Source organism: Apteryx mantelli, chromosome 4 (genome assembly GCF_036417845.1).
Source record: "Apteryx mantelli isolate bAptMan1 chromosome 4, bAptMan1.hap1, whole genome shotgun sequence".
Classification (NCBI taxonomy): domain Eukaryota; kingdom Metazoa; phylum Chordata; class Aves; order Apterygiformes; family Apterygidae; genus Apteryx; species Apteryx mantelli.
This window is the reverse complement of record NC_089981.1, coordinates 62,653,616-62,678,019: the sequence shown is the minus strand read 5'-3', so window position 1 is coordinate 62,678,019 and position 24,404 is coordinate 62,653,616. Positions and strand designations below refer to the sequence as shown.

Sequence of the window (24,404 nt, the reverse complement as noted above, 5' to 3'; positions counted from 1 at the left end):
AAAAATAAAGAGCATAAACTTTTGGCAGGACTGTTGGATGTTCACCAGTAGCTAGGCTGCTTATCATTATTATAAAAAGCAAAAGAAAGCAGAGTAAAAAGATAAAGTTGCAACATTAACATGCTTTGCAGTGGATAAATGCATGAAGTATTTTAAGCACCAAGCAGATAGGGCTTCCCAGGTTAAAACAGGATAGAACATAAAACCAATAATGACTGCAAAAAAGTGAAAATTTCAGGGTTTGGAGAAGAGATTCTTCTACCAGGTGACTTCTCAACATGATGCAAATTCAACCAACATTATCAATGCCAGTCAACATCACAAACCTGACTTTAAATTTAACAGAAGTTATTTAGATGTGGGCTAACTTGGATAATTTACATCGAGGGAAGATTTATATTTTCCATTTTGAAGCAAGAGCCAGATGAAACTTCTTGCCTAGGATGAATGCATAAGGAGTTTCATCCAGCCTAAAATCTCTCAAGAGCTATACTCCCTGTCTGCTCCACTTCTCCCTACAGCTTATTCCCAATTGAGCTAAATTCAGTTTTTATCAGAAGGCAACATCAGGAGGAAAGAAAACTGTGGACAGAAATCCAGAACTCCTCTGCTGTGAGATGGAAGAACCAAGGAGACTCTCTCCATGATGAAGAGAATGAAAATAGCATTCTTCTGGGAAAACAGAAAAGTGAAGGGAATCAATGATCTGAGTGGATTCTAGCAGCCTATGTAGCAGAAGCATGAGACATTGAAAATCAAGGACCACATGTTGATTTTCACCTCCTGAATGTAGAGCAACAAAGGGAGGAATTGCTTGTTTTGCTGCATGCAGCATTATCTCCCTTTAAAGCATATTTCTGCCACTTATAATTTTAACCCTTTACAGCTCCCTGAGGTCCAGTTAGCTATGGTCTGATGCTTTACAGCACTACAGCATCCTGCAAAACTGAGCCCTTAGTAGCTTTTAATACTGGTCAGTATACTGAAAGCTATCTTGTTTTAAAAATGGAGACAGTTAGTGATTGGGTGCAAAAAATACAAAAATAAACTTGCTTGTGAAATATATTTATGCCATTTTAATGAGCACTCCTACCATGCAGAAACAATTGCTCATTAATCAGCCATTTGCCATAAGGGCAGTTAGGTTTGCAATAGGGAAAAGAAAATGAAGCAATTTTGTTCCCCAGAAGTAAAGCAAGAAAAAAAAAAAAATTTGATATAGAGTGATTATATACTTGTAGAGACTTACTTGAGACAAAGCAGCATCCCGTTGTTCTATCACTGCATTCATTTCCTCAGCTACTATTTTCTTTTTACGTTCTTTGGTCCTGTGTATTCGATTCAGAATTATAGCTCCATTCTTCTGTATATCTATGCCGGTGTCTGCATTGTTTATTCTGTTCAGTAATTCCTGTAATGTCTACCAACAGCATTATATGTTAGTCAGACATGAAGTTTTAATATATTTTATTTAATATAGGGTTTTAATTAATAGGCACATGTGAATTGTAAATTGACTGAGTGAAGTTATTGAATTTTCATACTGCAGCAAAGATGTACGTTATTAGTGTGTCAATTCTTCTTTTCCCCACATCTTAGTTCTTGAAACCCACTCAATTGAACTTAAGCCTCTAAGATATAAGACTGACATCAAGAAATCTCCTCAGAGAATGGCTTACCATGTCATTTTCTTCAGGGTTAATATTTTCTAGCCTAGAAAAAAGGGACACAGAAAGCCTGATCAGTAGCATTTCCTTAGTGCAGCAAAATGAGTTCGCTTTTTAAATCTTTAGAACCTCAAGTAATTTCATTCTACTAGTCTTTAGAGTCAACCATGACACTGAACATATTAAAGTGCCACCTGCTCGACTCCATCTTTCAATAATGCTCCGTATCTTCAGCACTTACTTCAGATTGTTAAGTTATTAATGTTTACTGCTATATATGACTACAAGGATCAATTGTTCATATGTGCTTAGATGAAGAAAGTTCCCCAGTGATAGAAGTGACTGATGCTCTTATTTTATTTATTTCTGGACTTACAACTTTTACTTGACATTGTGTTTTTGTTTTTACTATACCCCAAATGAAACAGGACAAGACTTTAAAAAGAAAAAAATAATCTCCACAGAAGTAAGTCATTTGCCACCTCCCTCTGCCAAAAGGAGGAAAACCAAGTAGGTTGAAGTTTCCTTAAAAATATTTTGCTTTTATGTTTTGCGTAAAATAGCACACTAAGCCAATTTTCTGCAAGGCCGTTTTTAAATTCTGCCTGCACTTCCCCACTTTTTATTTCAAGAGAACATGTATTTAACTGTTAAATATACAGATAATATGAGAAATTTAGTCATACACAATTGAACTGTGCAGAAAGCTGTGCAAAAGCAGTGAGTGATAGCACAAACGCCTAATAAATGGGAAAGTTTGCATTTTATTTTACCTAAGCTAAGTTATATGGACAGCATATTATTTACAACATTTATGTGCATTTTAAAATGGAAGAAAACCATTTCCACTCCATTGCTAATTAGTGGTGATGTTTATTAAAAGTAAGCCTGTCAGACTAGCATATAATATTTTAAAAAACAGTAGTCATTAAACAACAACACACAACTTATTCAGTGCTGAGAGATGCTGCTCTGAGGCCAAGATTTAAGCCAGCAAACATTGTACAGCACTTGATAGCACACTAACATTTCACCTTAAAGTGTTAGTTACCAGTTACCGGTCCATATGGCACAGTAAATCAGCCAGTACAGAAATTGATCCTTTTAATCAAAAAGAAATAATAACAGAATGTACTGCCAGTGTATGACAATTAGCATGTTTACATAGAGCTTGCAAGCAGTAACTACTTCCAACATACCCAGTCAGCATTAGACCTAAACCAAATAGAGTGAAAGCTAACCTTTGCTGGGTTTGACTCATATCCATAAAGTAACACAAACCAAAAAGTGACAGGCACTTGAGTCCAGATTCTTACAACTGAGTTGGCTCCTTGTAGAGTTCCTGCTTTAGGTTCTTATACTGCTCTGTTCTGAGTTCCACTTAGCAGGGGACTTAATAGGGATCTCCGGCCTGTATTCACAATGAAGTGTATTTGTCAAAGAAAACTGGCTGACTTGGCTTCACCAGAGGATTTCTCCTCTGCTAAAAGTGTGGGTCAACGAAATCACTCAGCCAACCATCAGGCTGGGTGGGGAGGATAAAGGGAGAGAAAATGGGGGAAGGGAAGAAGAACAGGAACTTCCACCATAAATGTAGCCCTTCTGCTGTCACAAGACATCTGTCTGTAGGCATACATACACTCCCTAAAATCATAGTATTTTTTTTTAAAGATGCCTTTGCCTGATTTCTCTCCCTGGGCTGTGCACAGGCAATAAGTGGCCCTTAGTTCTCTCATGATTTGAAACAGCAGTAAGCAAGGATTCCTTTTTCTTCTATTTTTACACACATTCCCCAGAAGTATCCCCTAGAGGTGACAGGACAGGACAGGAGTTTCAGCTGTTACAGTTAAACAATGACAGCTAGCAGCTAATTTAAAGAATGCATTAGAGCATTTGGTAAAGGTTGGCATGCTGCTTAATATTGCCCTCTTGTAAAAATCTCTGACTGGAACAGGTCCAAAGCAGATGGGGGGAGTGACTTGTGCTCTAAAACTTGACAAGGGTGGCAAAAGTAGCCCATGGACTTTACAAAGAAACACCCTGTGCTCCATTTGATGTCCTCTGAGGTGAGAGGTTGACCTTTTGAACAACCAGCAGCAGGAAGAAAATAATGGTGAATTATTTTCTAGTTCCAAGAATCCAGAACAAACCCCAAAACTAAATAAAACAAACTGAGTTCCTCATGGTTCATCCCATCACCTCTGTTCCTTCCAAAGGAATAGTAGAGTGGTGAGATAGACTCAGGGCAGGGGGGAATCCATTCAGCCACAGTATGAAATTATTTACAATAAAGAGTCTGTAATTTTTTTCATGGATTTTTTTCTCTCCTGGATTTCACTCTGCTTCTGAGAATGCAGCAAGTAAAAATGAAGGCTTGCTTAAGATGAATAGTGAGACAAACTTTAATGGTAAATTAGATGTGAGGTTTTAGAGTCACTCTATTCTTATGAATATTGCAGAGGTGAGCTGACCCCTAAGCACCTCAAGCTGACTCTTCTTGAGAAACCAACAATAAGTAGAAAGACTAGTAACAGAATGAGGTGCTAGAGGAGCAAATGTTTTAAGTAAGGCTCAAGAGGACTACTGTTATTACAGGAGTTTTGGTTAATGAACATACTTGAATGCACAAGAGGTGAAAGTGACTGATGGAAACATGTTGATTTCTTGACTGTAACGAATTCAACATGTTTGCAGCACAGTCCTGACTTGCTCCTCCCATTGCAACATGCCAGACATCCAGGTAGAAGTAGAAATGAATATCTTGTCACCTCAGCTGAAAGGTCACCACAGTTAGTAAAGACCCTCAGTGTTCTGAAAAGCCTAACTAGTGGAGCTTTGTTCCAGCAGGAATCCTGGCCCCAGTGTAAATCACAGCTATTTTTTCTTTGCTAGGTGTACAGCAGCATGAACATAAGCATCCTACAAGCTTAGAGCAACTGAGCCTGAAGAAAAGGAACTGAGCCTGATGGAAGCAAGCATCCATTCTTGATTCTGAAATCCTTGAAGATTTCAAAAATAACAAAGAGTTTTCTTCAAAGAAAAAGAAAACAAAAAGTCCCCTAACCAATAATCAGAATAAACAAAGCTTTTCTGTATTCTATCATTGCTCTTTTTGGAAGAAACAAGACCACTTTTCATCTAAAAGGTCCTGTCACAAAGAGGACTGAAATGGGATAGGGAAGAGCAGTAAACAGTGGTCAGGTTGTGGAAATGGACACAGTCATTGTTGGCTGAGGTAATACTGAACACAGATTGGTGGAACAGAGCAAGACATCTCCAAAGTTTCTTATATTTTCTGACATGGCTTATGACATTGCTATTGAACTTCCAGTTTCACTTAAAGAGTAGTAAGGTAAGGAGAGGCAGATATCTAATATCTGATACAGTGAACATTATGATTACTACAAAGCAACTTGGATATAAAAACAACTTTTTCTCTCTTTTAGGAAATTACATATGGCTATTAATGCTGAATAACACATTACCATTAAGTACTTGCTACATGGATGATTATCAAATTTTACAGTGGAAAAAATCCAGCTTTTGGTCTTTGTGTCTTTTGTCATTTAAGATTTGCCTTCTACTGCTCTGATGACTGACACTAAAACTATACATGGAAATAAAAGCACATAACATTTTTCAGAATTCTTCGGCAACATATCTTTGTGCCCCAAGGAGTGACATAAGCCTGCTTGGGATCTGCCTGAGGGTTTTGTTCATTTCCAGGATGTCCTCAGTGACAGCTGACAAGGCACCCAGGACGTGCAAGACAGGGACGGCACTTTCTGACCACCTGCCATTGCCACAGGCAGTCTCTGTAATGCAGAATGGGAAATCCTGGAAGATACTGATTTTATAGTCTTCTGCAACACAGGCAGCTTGGCAAGGAAAATTGCTTTTGAATGAAACCAGCTTTGTCCCTAGCCTTGTATTCTGGTGTTGACTGCCATTACAGCAAATATCACACAGAAGTCTGACCTGCACCTCTCTAGAATACACAGGAAGAAATACTGACTATAGGACCTTTGAAACAATGAGTCACTGGTTTTGGAAAAGAAGAATGTAAATCAGATATTGACCCAACAGTAGCCGATTAGCCCATCACAACTTCTACTTGTGTTGGGTTGGTGTTCTCCACAGGGAAATTTCCTATGCCAATTCTGAGACTGTGAATGGCATCAGGGTATCAGACCTCATTACAAAACATGAGAAAAAGCACACAAGTGGGTGAAAACAATAATAATTACTATTCTCTGAATGACCGCAATAAGGTATGATGGCTCGGCTCCATCAGCGCTTTTGTACCAACATCACCTGAGGGAGTTACCAATTCTCCCCTTAGAACAAGTGCCTTTGTCATTACCAGTGTATCCAGTGCCTTCTGCAATGACATTCCTTTGGGGAAGAAAGCACGCATGTTCTGCAAGAAAAAGTTTCTTCTCTTTTCTCATCCTTCTGCTTAGAACAGAGTTGGCCTTTTAATACATGACTGAAGCAGAGAAAGGCTTGAAAGGAAAACAAGTGATGGCTTACTGAGAGATTCATGTGTGTCCAGACCACAGTAAGGTCACAGCTGTGTCTGTGGATTTCACTGCACAGATTGCAGTAATATGCCTATCATGCACTTAATAGACCTGCGATTTCTTCCAGAAACACAAAAATCATTATGTCTGTCAATGAGAATAATTAGTCTGCTGCAGAACATCAGGGCATAAACCCCAAAGATCTTGGGTTTATGCCCACAGCTAACACAGACTGTCTCATTTGATGTTTGGGGCCATACAAAGCTTTCTGGCTTTCTTTACTCTTGAAACATACTAATTAGAAAAGTGACAGAAGAAACTGGAAAGACTGAAGAGAAAAGGGTCACAGTTACGATGCCCTTTATGAGAATTTAAAGCATGTTTATCATTTCCTCAGACATTGCCAATCAAAGCAAAATTTCAGATGTATATATACACCTATAATGGGCTCTGTAGGGCACTACCTCTGACAAATTGTGCACTAATCCTTGTGGGACTGAGATCTCCTAAACTTGCTTTTGAGTCATACTTACAGACTGTGACAAACTTTAGCAACATGTAAATTCCACAGAGCAATGGTGCACAAACTATCTGCACAGATTATTGGAATTTATTTGGAAAAGATTCTCTAGACCAACCTAAATAAATAACCCAAAAGCAGATTGTTTTTCTGCTGTAAAGAGGAAAGAGTGTTCTTACTAAAATCAATTATTTAAAAACAATTGCTTGGCATTTAGTTGAATAATTGCATATATTCAGTCTGCTACCATGAAAAACTTGTCTTGGTAACAAAATCTATGCAAGTTCAGCAGAATTAAAACCTGTGAAAATGTGGAACAAGATTCAAGTCATTCTGAAAAACAGAATCATTCAAAAACATAAAAGATCATGGTTGGATATTGTTTTCTCTCAGTATCTCACCTTTTTTTTTAAAACCCAAACTGACACATGATCCAAAGCTGATAAACTAATGTCAAGAGCACTAACTCCTCAAGGTTATACTTTCTCTCCTCTTTGTTATTCAATATAGTATTTTTTTCCATAACGATTGCCTCCCTCAATCTTATCTTGTTTGCCCTTTTTCCATTGTATTTTCCTTCGCTTCTATATTTTTAATGCATTGTTATTATCTTAATTGTGCTTTGCAGTCTTTTTGGATTCTCGCATAACCTGCAATGCAATTGTTTATGTATGACCTCATTCCCCAAAAGAAGCTGTCTGCTGGAGCCTAATGAGAAGGAAAGAAATGACAAAGGAGGACTGAGGTGGAAGTGAAAGGTAAGTTACAAAGGGCATAAAGAAGAAACAAGTGTTGAAAAAAAATTAAGGACAAAGAAGGTGGGGAGAAAAAACAGATGAGCAAGAGAAAAAATAAGACACAAGGCTAAAAGTGTAAGGCAAAAAAGGAGAGCGAAAACTTGAAATGGAAAACAAGTGGATAGATTCAGCAGAGGAAGGGAAAAGCAGAAAGTATGCAATTTAAAGAATCAGACTTTAGTAACCTCATTTCTGAAGGCCTATCTCCCCTCCACCTCAACCATCTTCAATTTCAAGACTGTAGGCCCATTTTAGCCTACACAGAGTGAGAGGCAATATAGGGAGAGCAAGAATTATGGTGGTAGAAGGATTTTAGGGAACAGAGGCATATCCACAAGGTCACATGCAAATAAGTTCATGAATGTGAAATTCCATGAACTTATTCACATATTCTGTGAGCAGCGGTACTAATTCATTTGTACTTGTTCATAGGGGAAATTTCTCAGCCACTTAGGGGGGCTGGCATAGGATGGTAGCAAGATGATCACAACCTGGATGGAGAAGGATTACATGTAGAAGAGAACTGTAGCTTCAAGGCTACCTATATACCAAAGTGAGAAAAGAAACTGGTTTTGATCTTCCTCTCCGAACTGTAACATAAACAGTTCAGTTTGACAGGAGATTGCCTGTTTCTGTCTTCCTGTGTTAACACAGTAAATATGAACTTTTAAAAAGTATTAATTATACCCTTCTTGCCTTACAGACTGCTCCTGCACTAAAGATAAAGAGGAAAACATATTTTTACTACATCATCCACATAATTAGTAGAAATTTTGCTGAAGAAAATGTCTAGTGGGCTCAAAGACTCAATTGATTTCCTATACAGTGCAAGTTCTGACTGACATCCTGGTACTCCATGTCAAAAGATCCCCATTTGAAATGTCACATTCCCCTGATTTATCCCTGAATAAATCAATACCAAAGCTTTTATTTATTTATTTATTTATTTAGGTAATCAGCCATTCACCTTGCTCTCAGTCTCTAGAGAAAAATATGGTCCCACAGGCTTGCTAAAAAAAATTAACCAGTAGGACAGTAAAACTAGCACTAGCCTGGTATTTCATCACAGAGAAGTTCATGCTGAGATTTACAACACAACCATTGTTGAGCAGTTTATGAAAGTCAAATTCTGACACAACAATCTTTTTGCACAGAGCAGGATGCATACTTACTCTTTGAGAGACTGTTCTAAATGCCGCACTCGTAGAAATGCTTCATCTCTCTCTTCATTAGCTAATCTAAGCCTTGACATGACAGCCTCATCACGTTCCCGTTGAGCAGAATAAACTTCTTCCACCAGAGCTGCAAAATAACCAGTGTGTTGACCAAATAACCATTTTGACAGGTGAAGACAGGTTCACACTATTAGGTATACCTTATGTGGGCCTTTGCCAGCATCTCCTAAAATCAAAACTTTTCCCCTGACCTTGGATCCTCTGGACAAAGTTTGCACTGCTCTTTAGACACAACATTAACTTCCCATTGACTGCTATAACAAATAACTTAAGAAATGAAAATAACGCTAAGAGTTTTCAAATTCAAGCCTGTATAATGACACAAGGCAAGGAAGTGTTCTTGCTTCATGGAAAAGTAATTTTTAAAGCTCAATCATATGAAACACTAGTAGTTTTCTTTTTCTACAGGACTCAGAATTAAGAGTAATAATCCATTAAAACTACTTTTATCATCACACTGCTTCCTATTAAGGTGGCACACTAGCTCATTCTAATATTTTCATGGCATGTCTATCTCTAGTATCACAAGAGTGGCAAAGCTGGCATATCTCCTTTGCTGTCAAGCCTTTACTTTATTGTGTAATATACTGTTATACTATCTGTTACAGCATACGTGGACCTTGGAGCATTAGGTGCCAATAAACTAAGATTTACTGTCTATCCTTGGGAACAAACTAACACCTTCGAGTCATTCCTCATCCTGAGCTTACATTTTCTTCCTGCATCTCCCCTGCCAATATGTCTAACACCACCTCTGGAACATTGCCAGAATCCTTACCTCGACCCCGCCTCCACTAAAATCTTTATTCATACTTTCATTATTTCCCTTTCTAATACTGTAAATCTCTCCTCGTAGTCATCATGAAGCTTACAGTCAAAACTTCTAGGACTTTCAGGATGCTATAGTGAGTCTGCTGTCATTCCAAGACTGGGGACTGTCTCTGACATCCTCTCTGATTGTCACAGGCATCTCCAAAAAATTAAGCCATGAGTGAGGTCTCCAGGTTCCAGAATTCTCCACACTCCCTTTCTAGTCTGCCAGGCTTTTTTTTTTTTTTTTTTTTTTTTTTTTTTTTTTTAAGCCAGAGAGTCTCCTAATACCAGACTCCAGTCTCTACCAAATTTTGGCTATTTTTACCACTCTTAAAGAATCTTTTGTATCAAGCTATTACTGCTGGGCTTATTTCTTGAAAATTTTCTGTCCTTCTCTGAGCTACTGGTAAAGCCATTACGTTAAGATCTCAAAGAAATGCTTCCTGTTCACTTTAGCCTAGAGCCTATGCTCTTTCTGTTCTTTCCGCAACCTGACAACAGCTTTGTTGCCCTTACGGATTAGTTTTCTCTACTCTTACTTCACCTTCGTACATTGTTGTACAAAAACTTCATAGAAGTTGCTCTGTGTACTACAGTATAAAGGACTTTACGGTTCTTCACAGGAATGGAACAATATAAAAGTAGTAGCACATATTGGTAGTAACTATCTGGCTGGATACATTTTATCAGTACTGAAGGAGAAAAAAGGAAATACAGAGTGTAGCAAGTTTCAGGATAGTGCACAAGTAGCTCTGATAAGCAAGGATGTAAGATGTGAGAAGATGAAGAGAAAAGAATTGGGAGAGATGAACTGGGAAGATGCTCAAGGTAGGAAAGCAATCCTCTTGTTATCCTGGGAAAAGAGGGTTACTGAGGAGTAAAGAAGCAATATTTGCAGCTCTACCAAAAGGGCTAAAAGTTGAACAATAGGAACAGACTGGGCAAAAGAAGATATGGAAACATTACATGTTATTCCCAGGGGTACAGTCCCAGGGGGTAGGTCCCTTCTCTCACAAAAATCTGCAGAGGAGCTGCAAACCTTGTGATCCGGAGATGTAACAAACTGTGCACCAACAAGAAAAGAAATAAACAAAACTCAAAGACCAATTTGGTTCTCTGCTATTTGAATATTTAATTGTTTCACAAGAACAGGATCTTTTCTTCTTGCAGATCTATTTGCTCTATTTGCAACAAGAGGGCATTGCCTGACATGGAACAGAAAAACTAAGGCATGAGTAAAGCAGCTGCGGAGTGGCAAACACACAATTTGGTAGCCAGGAATAAGTAAGCAGTACTTGCAGAAGATGACTCCAACATCTGCTAAGATGAGTGGCTCGACAAGAACGAACAAGAACAAGATGTACTGGGAAAGCTGCACAGTTCAGCTTGTCAGACTTCCATGTAGATTGTTGAGACCTATGATGTTGTTCAATGGTGTATTGTTCAATGGTGCCAAAAGCAGAGAAACTCAGCATTGAGTGACTGTGTAAACTACAGCAAAACCACTGTGTCCAGATAGATGTGGAATACACAAGTAGTTTAATTATGTATAGTAATTGTTATCTATCTGTACTTTAAAGTATTTGTTTATTAAAGTTTCTTCAGTAAACTATGTCAGTTTATTTAGCATCATGCCAGAGACACAGCACAGGGAATCCTTATGCTTTCCATCATGTTTCCATGAAGCTGCAAGTGGAAGCATCATGCAATTTTCATAATGAAAACAATTGCTGAAATGAATAAAAACTACACAGATGTCTACAATAACTATAGATATGGCACTTTTCACTGTTCAGCAGCTGACTAGTCTCCAGGCTAGTTAACTTCTTTCTGGTCTCTTTGAGTGCACCTCTTCTTCCAACTTTATACCTTCCCTATCTCAGCATGGAAAGCTGCAATTCTTTGGCTGCTAGAACGGATCTTGAGCATACAAGTATACTTAGGGACTTAGGACTATGTTTTGTCATACCTAATTCCCTCTCTAAGTAACTATACCCAGTGGTAATAATGACTATACTGGCTTTATAAACCAGACTCTTGCTTGTTTGTATTGAAACCAAAGGGTTATACATAAAGCAGGATAAAACATTCAGAGAAAAAGAATTTGAGTGACCTAAAAATCCTGCTTATCCGAAATGTTACCACCCCTGATAGGAGCTGAGAGGTTGATTGCCTTGAACAGTGAACCCTCTCCCCCCTCCTCCCCCCAAAGATCCATTACAAAATACTGTCTCCTAACTAATGGTTATGGAAAGTAACTTAACTTGAGCAACTCTTTCTTCTTTTTTTTTTTTTTTTCCCTTTCCCACTCTTTCATTAAACTAAGGCATTGGAGTAAATGTCCGAATCATCAGATGCACCAATTACATTAATAAACTTGAACAATAGTTCCATATCAATTACGACACTGTTTGGTTTTTGCTTTTTCTTTTTATATTAAAATTAGAGAGACTCTAGAAAAACGTATAAGAACCCGCATGCTAATCCAAGTTTAAAAAGACCAAAAAAACCCCCCAAACCATAGTGGCACTTTAGTACTGTGTAGCAATACTGGCAGTGACCGTAAGAAATATGTAATAATAATAATAATTAAAAAATTAAGAATAATAAAGTCTTCATTGTCACTCATTTCAATGTGCTACTGAAGGCTTAACAACCTGATTTCTCTACCAGCCACAGAATCTCCTGATTCTAGGTTGCACATCTCTGTGTATCGAATATCTATGTATTTCTGGCTGTATATATAATTTTAAAAATTCTTTTTAAAATATTATATGGGATATTATAACAACTACACAATTGCAGGTGCCTGAAATAAGATATTTTTAACAATAATGTTCAACATTCAGACTGAGCTATAGGTAAGTCACAAGCAAAAGTCAGGCTCCATTCCTGAAAGCTGCTTCAGAAAGATGGACTCCCATGCACATTGCCACTAAATTCAGAGATGCTTTGCATTACAACTTAAAAAAAATCAATTCTCCAAACTTAAGAGAAACAATATCAGAGTATTAACCCTGGATTAAAGAATTATGGGGGTTACTTCTTGCAAAGTTGGGCAAAGAACATAGAACAAGGAATATTTCTCTGCATTTCCAGAGATTCAGCATTATCTTAGTCTTTGTGATCCTAAGAAAATTAACTGAACAATACCACACTTTATTCATGTAAATAGCTCACCAAAATCACAAAGATTATAAGATTCTTCAAACAAGTTGGTTAAAAAAAAATTTTCACCAGTCACTGAAACATATACACCTCTGGGCTGCAATACAGCAGCACAACAAAACATTTTATGTCATATTTTGAAAAGTATGTGAAGTATAAGGTGTCCAACAAAACATGCATAAGAGTGATGGACATAAAAATCCTCCACATTAAAACAAGTAATAAATATTCAGATTACTATCCTTATGCTTCTTAAAAATGCCAGAGGAAAATGAATGAAAGTAAGAAATCATGCTCTTAAGTTCCACTCAAGGTATGGCATATCCAGCAAGCCACTAATTCCATACTGGAACACTGACTTGATGCCTGAGTCAATGAAAAAGTAATCCAGCTACTTAGTCACCAACTGCTCTGGTCGACACCACGAAGTTTTTCTTGGAGACTTTCCAATAGTGTACCAACCAACCCTATCCTGTTTATCTTGAGGCCTGACCAACAAGAAATGGGAATTCTTACAGTACTCATGTTTCAAGCAAGAAAGTGACACACAAAAATGAAATATGAATAGTCAGGTATTAAGTAAAAATGAATTGTGTCATTTAGTAATTCATATACATATAATGACAGGCTAGAGTTATATTTCATTCCCATAGTGCTCAATTAAGAAAAAAAGAATGATTTTTCCAATGCTTATAAATATTGTAATATATACAAATATGACATTATTATTTATTTGTATAAACTTTATTTGCTTTGGAATAATGTAATAATATCTTTCTCCTTGTAACTAAAACCCCTGCCTACTCTGAAAGAGCTCTTTATTTTAAAAGAATCATTATGCTAAACTCATCAACTCTAAAACATTTTTAGTTTTTAGTAAAGAAAACAATTGTAAACAGAGAGCTTTTGTAAGGTAGATAGCTATTACAAAGTTCAGTTAGAAAATCAATACAGCATTTTAGCTGGAATTTGCTCATTAAACACCCACAGCTCTAATGCAAATTATGATGGAATGAATAAAGCAAATACATATGCTTCTTTCTTTTTATTAAATGTAAAATCTACTGTTAATTGCATCTGGTATGTCATATAAACTTTTCTCCTTAACTATTAAATGGAAGCTTTTACAAAAGTCATTAGAGATTCTCTTTCTTTGACTTGTATAAATTTCAATATTTGTTCAGTAAAGGTTCACAGCAGTTAAATTACATTAACAAATATTATTAGCTACTATGTAAGCCAACTAAGTAAAATACTTATATTGCAGGTAAAACAAATCATTGGGTGTTTACAATAATATTTGGATATGTCCATTTTTAAACAAGCTTATCAAATATCATGTAATTCCTAGTCAAATGGGAGAGACTCAGAGTAGATTTTTTCTTCTCAAATACTCAAATTTGTTTAGTAAGCTAATTGTTTTCTAATATGGGAAAAAGTAAATATGAAGAAGATGAACCATACTGAGTATGAGTTTACTGAGTCACAGTAGTGTACATATTTTCTTAGTTGAATCTTATTCTTTTGGCAAACCTGTCTTCTACACTTTAGCTACCTTTAAAATACAGTAGTAGTGAGAAGTGGTGCTGGAAATCATTCTAGTTTAAACACTGGTTCGTGATTCTCCAAGCAACAGAACTTTGGGGGAAGGGAGGAAAGCACTGTTCCCTGGAAAAAAAAAAGTCTATTTGCTGATTTCCTAGAGGTCATCCGTGTAAATAGAAAAACTGAATAGGAAAGGCAACAAAGAAGAAATTATTAGGATTTAAAACATCTATCTCAGCAGAAATCACTTAACATTACTCACTAAAAAAAAAAGTAAAGGCTTGAATATAGGCAAGACCTTATAACAAAAAAAGGGATTATTATCCACACCACTACTCAGAATATATAGTAAATATTATAGTACTGCAACAATTGACTTTCAAGATAATTTGGTGTTAGAAAAATAATACCAATATTTTGCATTTTGTAAGGTGCTTGACATTAATAGATGTGACGAAATACTGCTTTTTGCTTCAAACTACCTGTAAACAAAGCTATCCAAGAAATACTGCAATTAAAATTTTGCTAATTGTGTTTGTTACTAACACTAGTTATAGTAATCAACTACTCAAAGAGAAAGACACAGTGAGCAATTTTTTTTTTGTCAACAACAATATATTGTTGCAGCATGTGAGGGTTCTGCAGTTTAAGATTTAGTATTCAGGATTAGTGGTTGCTAAACTCTAAGTGACCTGGGATTTGCTTTGGCATTGATTCTGGTACAACCAAAGTTATTTTAACAGTTACTCTCACCATTACAATAACAAGATATACAAATGAGATGATGTTTTATAAACAAGGCCCATAACATCTTAAATATTCCAGAATTGATTGAAAATACAATTATTCCAAAGACTTCTGCTGCATGATTTGACTTCTGTTTCATAGTTATACAGTTCTAGCACTGGAGTGATGGTTGAACTCATGAGAAAAATAACGGAGAATATTCTCAGTTTTGAAGGTGTATATTATTGTAAAGGAAAAGCAGAAACATGAAACAACTTGCTTGGCCAAGTCATACTTAGAATTCAAGATTCCTGTAATGAGTTTCTTGTTTATCCATCGCTGTTTTCATGAAAGATCTGTCAGCTGAAATTTATAAATTTATCCTGTAGAGTGGTTTAACTGAAGCTGTTAAGGGATTTTTTTTTGGGGGGGGGGTGGGGTGGGGTGGTCCACTTTGGATTTCTAAGGAGCAGCTAGAAGAAGGTGAGGAAGCTGGGAAAGATATGGAAAAGAGGTACAACAAACACCTGATTTTTCATTTTCATCACCCCTCCCATTCCTATCCTTCATTGCTGGCTCTCTGTCTGCCTAAACACAGGAGGACTTGGAAATTATCCTTCCCATTTCCAGATGGGCCACTACTATTAGTTTTATTTAACCATATGGATATATGCTCGATCTCCTTACAGATATACAAACATACATACATGCATTTGTCAGTGATTCATTTTAGAAATCAAAATCCTGAGACTTTTTTCTATTAGATTTAATCACTGTGACAATTCTAAAATAAGAAGCCAATCTTAGAGCCAAATAAATTGAAAAACGGATTCACTGCATTGCTATGAAAGTCTCCAAAATGTGTCATTAACCAATCTCTGAGCATACATGTTCCAAATGCAGATAATCCCTGGAAATGTTTAAAGCCTAAGGCCCTTATGCAGCTCTCATGCAGGTTAAAGGCAAGCTATCACGAGCTCCACGGCTGACTGTTGACTTAAAAATAGTGCTGAAATGTTATATTATGAAACAGACAACTTAAATTCTTAGCTGTTTTTTGAAAATTACCATCCATTTACTTTCAGTTATGACATATAACTGAAAAATAAAAGCATAATAGTGATAAAAGATCATAAGAAAGCTGCTTAATAGTTTTGACCAGTCTATACCAGGAATTATAGACTACAAGTCATTTACACCTAAATGTGACTTTATAGATAAAGCATTCTGAACAAACACTGATAAAACACACTGGACTTCTTTATTGCTTTGTGTTTGTTATACATATTTAGTGTGTAGCATTCATCTGCTCCTACATTTCCAATGCTACTAACACAGTGTTTTCAATAAAAGGCTAAAATTGCTGAGTGGCAGCTATCTATAGGGTTTTCTTTGTGTACTCAGATCCCAATTCAATTAAAAAATAAATAAAGTGGGTGAAGAATAGGAGAGAGTATTATACACATATCCCAAGCTGGTTCTTGTGAAAGCCAGTGCTTGTACAACTGTTAAGCCTCTGCTTCTAATGCACTAAACACAGATGACTTCAAAATTCAGACAATAATACTGTTTAACTTTTTTCAGTGAATAAATTGCTGATGCCTGAATAGCTACTTTAGGAGAAGAGCTATGCAAGTGAAGTAAATGTTGTATTAAAGTTCGCAAGGTTTAATTTGACAGGTAAATCAAGCTTTGTAATTCCCCATGCAGCTGATTATTTCCTGATCTTTATTTTCCTGAATTCCCCCTGCCCAACCACAAACACACATAAAGAACATATCCTTATTTTTATCTAGCACCACAAAGAAGGGGAAAAAAGAAGGGCCAAACTTGTCATACAACATGCAGAAGATGCTGGCTTGCTTTTTACCTACAGCCTCCATCTCATAAACAGCTCAATGATTTACATTTTGAACCTATTCTAGTTCATCATATATTATACTTCAAAGAGTTGCATTCTACTTTTTGACAATCTATCATTCTGACAATCTGAAGATAAAATTAGTATTTCAAATTAAGCCATCAAAAATAAAACCAAAAGATTCTTAATCGCACCCCCCCAACATTGTATTTTTTTTTCCTGTCCTTTAGATGGATCATCTGCCTTCCTATAGAGAGGATTCAAATTCTATAGTTATTTCAAAAATCTTGCTATTGATCAGGCATATTTTGTAAACATTTTTGGACAGCAGTTTTTTATAATGAAACATTACATAGGTCAAAAACCCTAAGAATTACGTAGACTACACATACAAATGAATTATACACACAAAACTGAGTTAGTGAAAGTATATGCACTACCTATTTAAACTGTAAATTATCATTCAAATTTATGTTTATAAACACAAGGGTTGAGAATGACTGAGTTCTTCTAGCTAAAGCCCAATATTGGCCTTATTTCAGTTTAATTGGAAGAGGATCTTGAATTCATCTTCTCCATGAGATATCAGGAACCTGGATTTCTGTTTGTACCAAAGGTTAATAAGAAATGTGTCTGCAAAAGTCAAACAGCATTAAATACCAAAAAGTGATTATTATTCCACAGGAGTTGTTCTGTCATTCATAATCTCTCCATGCTCCAACCTTCCACAGCTAATCTTTAATGGATGAAATGCAAGAAAGAAAAAAAAGGGACTGTAAAGTAAGCTTTTAAAAAAATGGAAAATATTTTTCCTTTGCGCTGGAAGTTATTGCCACCCGCAGTTAATTACTGGCAAGATTATTTACTTCCTCTTGCTTTATGGGATATTAAATCAAACTTTAACTCTAAGCTAACAGTCACTTGTATATTTGTTTTCATTTTTGCTATTCAAACTATTGCAAATGCAGTCAGTATTTATTTTTCAAGTTAATTCAGGAAACTTTAAATAACGTTCATGAACAACTCCATACCACATTTGAGAATTCAGAAATGTCACAAATGTTTATTACCCATGTTCTTGTATGAACAGGCTGGAAAAAAGTACTTCACTGTAGTTTTACTGCTGAGAGACCGAAAGCTGTATAATGAGTACAAGAATATTAGAAACTGCTTTCCCTTTTTTCTACCCCGCATTTCCTATCATTACCCTGGTCTTTCAGGGAGTATCTGTAGTTTGCTAATACAGTTCTCAGCCAGGTGCAACACGTAACCAACCTAGCAGAGCTGGAATCAATTTACTTCCTGCTAAGTTGATCCTGATTAAAAATTTCCTTCAAAATTATTTTTTGTCTCAATATACTGCAGCATGATAGCAACACAAATATACTAAGAGTTGAGGCTCTGCTGTCATGTATGGTGTATTTGTTACTGTAATGGTGGTAGTAACTGCCAGAAGTTGAGGGCCCTGGTGTTTTCCCAAGCCTACATGACTATGCTCTACAACTCTCACTTACACACAACCAGCTACTTCCTCTAAAGGGTTCTATATAGCCCTGTATAATTCCTCTGTTAGGTAAAAATCAAGTTATTTATTATGCTGGCCCAAACTGAGATCTGTTCTCCTTGCTGGCCCTTTTGAAGACCTACTCCTTTGCAATGCCTCCATCCTTACTTTCCAGTCTGTCTTCAGAGCATGTGTGTTCCTTCTCCCTTTCCTCTCACACAGAAGCACCTATTCCCTTCTATGTTCAGCATCTGAAATTTCTCCTTTTGCAGTCCAACATTTCAAGATTTATCTTTCCATTCTTCACGCTGTGTTCACATGAGGTGTTCCCTTTTTTCTTTATGTTATCCTAGCCCTAGTTCTTTTATGATGTGCTCTTCCCTTAATTTCCTCAGGGCTGTCTCCTCCCCTTTTTTTCTTCTCTTCATGATGGGAAGTGAAACGAACGGTACCCTCTGACATTGGCTTACATAAGAGAAAATCTAATAGAAGAATAGTGAAGAAACAGCAGGACATGCAACATGTGGCAACCGTGATCATTAACAACAGCCTCCAATGGTTAAGAGCCTGCAACCAAACTGTAAATTCCTTCTTTTTCCCAGCTCTAATTACCTGAAATGGACAGAGGGACCCAAAGCAGTGCTAAAACCCATTTTCCAGGCTAGTATAAAAGAAATATAAAGACCTGCTGAAAATAAGTTTTTTAATATACGTATTATGAAACACCCTCTTCCATCAGGTCTCTTTCATTTGCCTTTATTCTTTACTTGTTCTTATTCTCTCATGATTCATTTCAGAAACTTGCACTTTTCCTCTTCATTTCTTTCCCTGAACAAAGTAAAAATAATAAAACAACAAGCTTTGGTTATTTGCTGCTGAAGACTGTGGCAGTTTCAATTTTAAAATGGCCTCTCCTCTTCAGCTTTTCTGTTCTTGCCACTGGGCTTGCTTATGTAAAACCTACCCATTAGAGGGTTATATTTTAAAATAGAATTGTAATATCCCTCAAAGTAGATAACGTTTTTATGGTGTACCTTTCTGATGTTTTTTACAATATAATTTTGTGGAGTCATTTTCTTATCATAAAGTCAGTACGAAATAATAATAAAAATGCAAACACCCATATTTACAAGCTTCACTCTACCATGTGTTACACACTGCAGTAATTAAACATTAACTAGCATCACAAAATCATAGCAGCATGTGTTCTCCTTTCCTCAAAAGACTTAATACAAGGGGGAGAGATTTTCCCTAAACACACAGAGTCCTCTTGGCTGTCCATCAGAACTCTCCCCAAGGCTTTTATGACAGAGATGCACAGATCTCCACAAATTCAGGGTGGTACACATCATTCCAGATTTCAGAATGTTTATTCAAACTTTTTAAGATTCTTAGAACTGCAAAACAGGAAGTAAAATAAAAAACAACATGAGATATTAACGATTCTTCCTTTTTGTAAACAGCTTAAATAGTAAGGAGCCTGTTACCCTTTCTCCCAGCTTTTAAAGTATTTTGTACTTCCTGAACTAGTAAATGCAGAAAAAAGGTGTTTTTTTTTTGAAGGGTCACCTTTTTACACGTTCAAACTCTGATTAAAATTTGGCTTCCTTTTTTTTTTTTAAATGGAATAACTATGTTAATTATCCATATCCATATTCTTGCCATATTATTTTGGAGAGAATATTATGCTTAGGACATAACTAGAAAGTTTAAATAATAATATGGGAGAAAACAATTTACTAACTTGTACTTCAGTCCTATCCATAGAAAGGAAACCAAATAGGATTTTGACACACATTTTGTATTTTTTTCCAGGTTTTAATGAGCAATGAACACCTTCATCAAATACAACATTCCTGTAATATATACATAGAAGTAAAACACTGTGCAAACATCCAAGAACAAACACACAACTTGGAATTCAACCCAAACAATTTGCATAGAAGTTCAGCTACTGGATAATCAAGATGTAACTATAATATGCAATGCAGATTTTTTTTTTCTTCTAAACATGCAGAAAATAGTTTATGTATGTAAAAAGAAATACAAATAAAATTATGCCTATATTTCACCTATTTGTTTCATAGTATCTAGTTTCTCCTTTCCCTTTTTCCAAGATACAAAATCGAGGAACCCTCTCTTCCACCCATAATATACACAGAATATCAAACTCCTGAGAATACAGTGTTAAGCGGAAAGCCAACCATCTGTTTCTTCAGCTAGAGAGCTTATTTTCTGCTCCATTTTCCTAATGACAGTTACTCCTCCTTTCAGTACCAATATTTTGGGGGCAGGTATCAGTCTTATGCCCTGTAGCAATCCTATTACATGAACTCTGTGTGGTCTAAGAGAACACAATTTTACCCAGCTCACACTTTGTTTAGTTACAAACAAACCATATGATGGATTTATAAAAGTGTTCCCATTAATTTTTTTGAAACGCTTGGAGAAAAACCTGAGAATATTTTTCACCCACTAGGTACATGGTACACACAATCACTTGCTAACAAAAATACTGGTCTAGAAAGATTTCTGAAACTGTAGAATACAAACTAGTTGTTTCCATTCTTGTGTTTCTACCCAAAAAACATATAACAATGAATAAAAGCATGTATTTCTTTTCAACTATAAACTTAAAGCCTTTCATTTTGGGAATTTGTATAAACTTCATTCTCTGGAGACATATCATCAACAGATAAAAATTCATTAACTATCAGAAGAACAGATTTTTCAAGAAAAGTGCAGGTCTCTAGTTGAAGTGAATGTGTGACTATCTCCATACACAGGGAGGGGGTAGTAGTGCTCTGAACAAGCTAAAACAATAAGTGGTATTTGAACTGCTGGTTGAAAGGTAGAGGCACTGGTAATCATTATTTCCCCTTGTTTGTTCAGGACCTTCCAACAAAACAAACAACCTTTTTGTGATTGGATTGACATGGTGTTAACAATGCATTTAATGCCCAAATCAGTTTGAATACAGGTAAAGCTCTTGCTAATACCAGTACCAGGATGTTAAAGCCACCTATTTTCTAAGCAACTCTAAAAAGTCACATAAAAAAAAAAAAAGTCAAACCTTCCCTCCTTTAGCAAATATAGCTAACATTCACTAGGCCACGTCATATAGCAACCACGAGTACTGTATGAGCCATACAGCCATCTGTTAAATGCTCTCCTACTGTACCTGCAATCTTTTCTGCAATCTTAGCTTCTGTAGCTCTGTCTTGCAGTTCTAAGTCCAGTTTTATTGTCTTCAGCTCCTTGTCCTTTTCAGACAGCTTTTCTTGAAGCTGAATTGAACAAATGGACAATAAGATTCTTATCAGACAGAAAAAATCAATCAGCTCTTTAAACCACAGCAAAATATTAAATAATATCTCTCCTTCCCACAAAATATAAACAGTAAGCAATACAATAGAAGTTCAATTAATTATATTTATTTATTTAAAGGAGAAATGTGCAAAATATATATATTTTAAATCAATTGCTTTCTATGGTTCTGTGAGACAAGCAGAAATTTGTGTCATTATTTTTATTTGGGATTCCCCTCTTCAGATATCACTACCTGTGGTCATTCTTACTAAGAAAGTTCAGAATTATATGGAATGAACGATATACCGTGTTCCTCAAGTGGTGTCTGCATGAATTGCCTATTTCCTTCTAAGAATACTGACATCACAATCTGAAGAGACTGGGGTGTAAATGAATCATTTTCCATGTGCCTTGTCAAAGAGAAGGGGGATACTCTTTTACCTGTTGAGGCCTTTATTTTACTTGGGAATTTACAGAATCTTGGATAGGTATCTGAGCTTGCCATTGAATATTCAATGAAACTTCATGGAAGGATTAGACTTTTCCTTTGATTAGGCACATGCAACTGCTACTCATGCTAGAATCAATGCAGTGTTCCAGTAGGACAGAATTTTCCTCCCCTCAACAAGGAGAGCATATTCATTATATGGACCACATGTATAGGAGCATGAGCTTCTATTCATGAAATACTGGCCTTTGTTTTAGTTTTTATTTGTATTCAACAGCAGAAAAAGTTGTCATGAACTGCTTGGTCATCTCAGATGGAATGTTTAATGAAACAGATCAAGTACACTCTTGAAGGTAAGTTTCAAACTATGTCAAAGTTTCATCATTTAAAGCATACCCTTGTATTAGAAACCATTATACTAGAAAAGCTGAAGTCCTGTCTTCATTATATGGGAAAAGACTAGAGAGACAAGGGTGTAGCAGAAGCTAAAAAAAATTCAAATGGCACTCATAAAATACAAACTGAGCGTTCTTCTGGTAAAAAGCCAGCTTCAGAACCAAGTACTATCTCAGTATAAGAAACTCAAATTTCAGAGAGGAAAAATCTCAGGGAGATTATTCTGCTAAAAACAGAAGGCTAATAGAGTTAAACCAAAGCAGTCATTGAGAAGACATGTGCTACTTTCAACAGAATACATGATGGACTAAGACATCTTAACGCAGCAGAAATAGGCAAAAATAGATACACTTTTATTTCTGGTATGATGCTAAATTAAACATGAAATAAAGTACAAAGGAGATGGAAAGCAGATATTAAAGTTTGGGATTAAAAAATGTGTTGTGGTTTAAATGAACAGAGGGTTTCTGGGACACAGGTGACAAAATATGAATCAATATGATAAGGAAGGAACTGCAAGAAATTAGCCACCTGAACTGTAACAATAAAAGTCTGATAAAAAAGGGAAATAAAACAGGGTTAAGACATCAAATCTGTAAACAGCTATACACCATAACTTTTTATACTAAACCATATAACCATAACTTTATATACTGAATTGTCTCACTGTTTGCCATCACAGTTCATTATGTTTTCAGGACCAGGCCTCAAAGGAGTTTGTTTTTTCTTACAAGGAACATGCAAATAATAAAACAGTAGGCTTTCCTCTCTTAACAAGCATTTAATACCATCTCCCAAGATTTCATTTACCTCTAAGCACTTATGGGTTGCATCTTTCCAACCATTCTATGAAAATACTATATTAAATTAAAGCAAAATGGCTTTTTTATCAAAATATAGGAACATACAATTTTTTATGAATTACCATTGTTTTTGTGTTGACTTATGTGAATTACTAATTAGGATAGCTTTGTAACATGAATAGTGATTCCAGTCATTAGTACAAATTATTATTTTACTGTAAATATATTTCTTATGCTATGCAACTATTTCACTGTAGACTTTGATCCAAAAGTTTTTTCAAGCCAATGAAAACCTTTCCATTACTTTCAGTGGGTCTACCATTTCCAAACCATTTCTGCTTTCTTCAGAGGCATTATGGAAAAATCAGTATCCTCTAAAAGAATGGCTTTAAAGTGATTTGCCAGTGATTCACTTGTTCTTCATCTATGATGCAGGAACTGATGTCACTGATTAAAAATGTCAAAGGGTAAGATGAAAGATTTTTTTACTTCCACAGAAGCAGTTGCTAAACAAATACTGCAAATTCAAAATGACAAGAAAGCTATTGATTAGTGCACTAAAATAAATAATAAAACTAAATTAGGAACAATTTAAAATGTAAGTTTTGTAAGACAATGATAAAAAAAGCAAATAATGTGACCTGAATATCTCAATTGTACCTTTGTATTTTTGGCCCTTAGAGTGTCCAATTCTTTTAAAAGGAATGCAGTTTCTGTCTTTCCACCTGAGTCTGCAGCATCTTTCCATGAGGATATAAAGTCAGGGAGCATCCTGTCACTCACTCTTTCTACAAAGCTGTTTTTAGGAGGGGGAAAAAAAGAAAAAAAAATTTTTTTCCCCCCAAATGAAAAGCACAAGTAATTTACAAAATATGATTAAAACCTGTAATTCTGAAATAATCTGTAAATCTGAAATAGTAAACAAACCTGCTATAACGTTAAGGTATAAAACAGATTAATATAAATTTGGCTATAAAGCCTATAAGCAGAGAATGCTTACAGGAAGCAAATATTAAAAACTTGGGCTTACCCTGGAGTGACAAAGCACAGTTTGGGGATCAAATAGATGCTGAGGTTGGGGGTTGACCT

The 24,404-nt window shown here is 35.9% G+C and overlaps 1 protein-coding gene across 9 annotated transcripts in view; it reads right to left on the bottom strand.

The window, feature by feature from the left end:
- The window catches only part of MIPOL1 (mirror-image polydactyly 1), a 210,971-nt gene that overhangs the window by 128,780 nt on the left and 57,787 nt on the right, over positions 1-24,404 (bottom strand). For all 9 annotated transcript variants that reach the window (XR_010884185.1, XR_010884184.1, XM_067296750.1 and 6 more), the window contains exons 5-9: positions 23,976-24,111; positions 21,541-21,646; positions 8,680-8,809; positions 1,680-1,713; positions 1,250-1,420 (exon numbers count right to left, since the gene is read on the bottom strand). Coding sequence is in view for 7 of the 9 variants with exons in the window: in XM_067296750.1 (XP_067152851.1) it covers positions 1,250-1,420; positions 1,680-1,713; positions 8,680-8,809; positions 21,541-21,646; positions 23,976-24,111 (577 nt within the window). In the remaining 2 variants the exon portion in view is untranslated. The remainder of the gene's footprint in view (positions 1-1,249; positions 1,421-1,679; positions 1,714-8,679; positions 8,810-21,540; positions 21,647-23,975; positions 24,112-24,404) is intronic.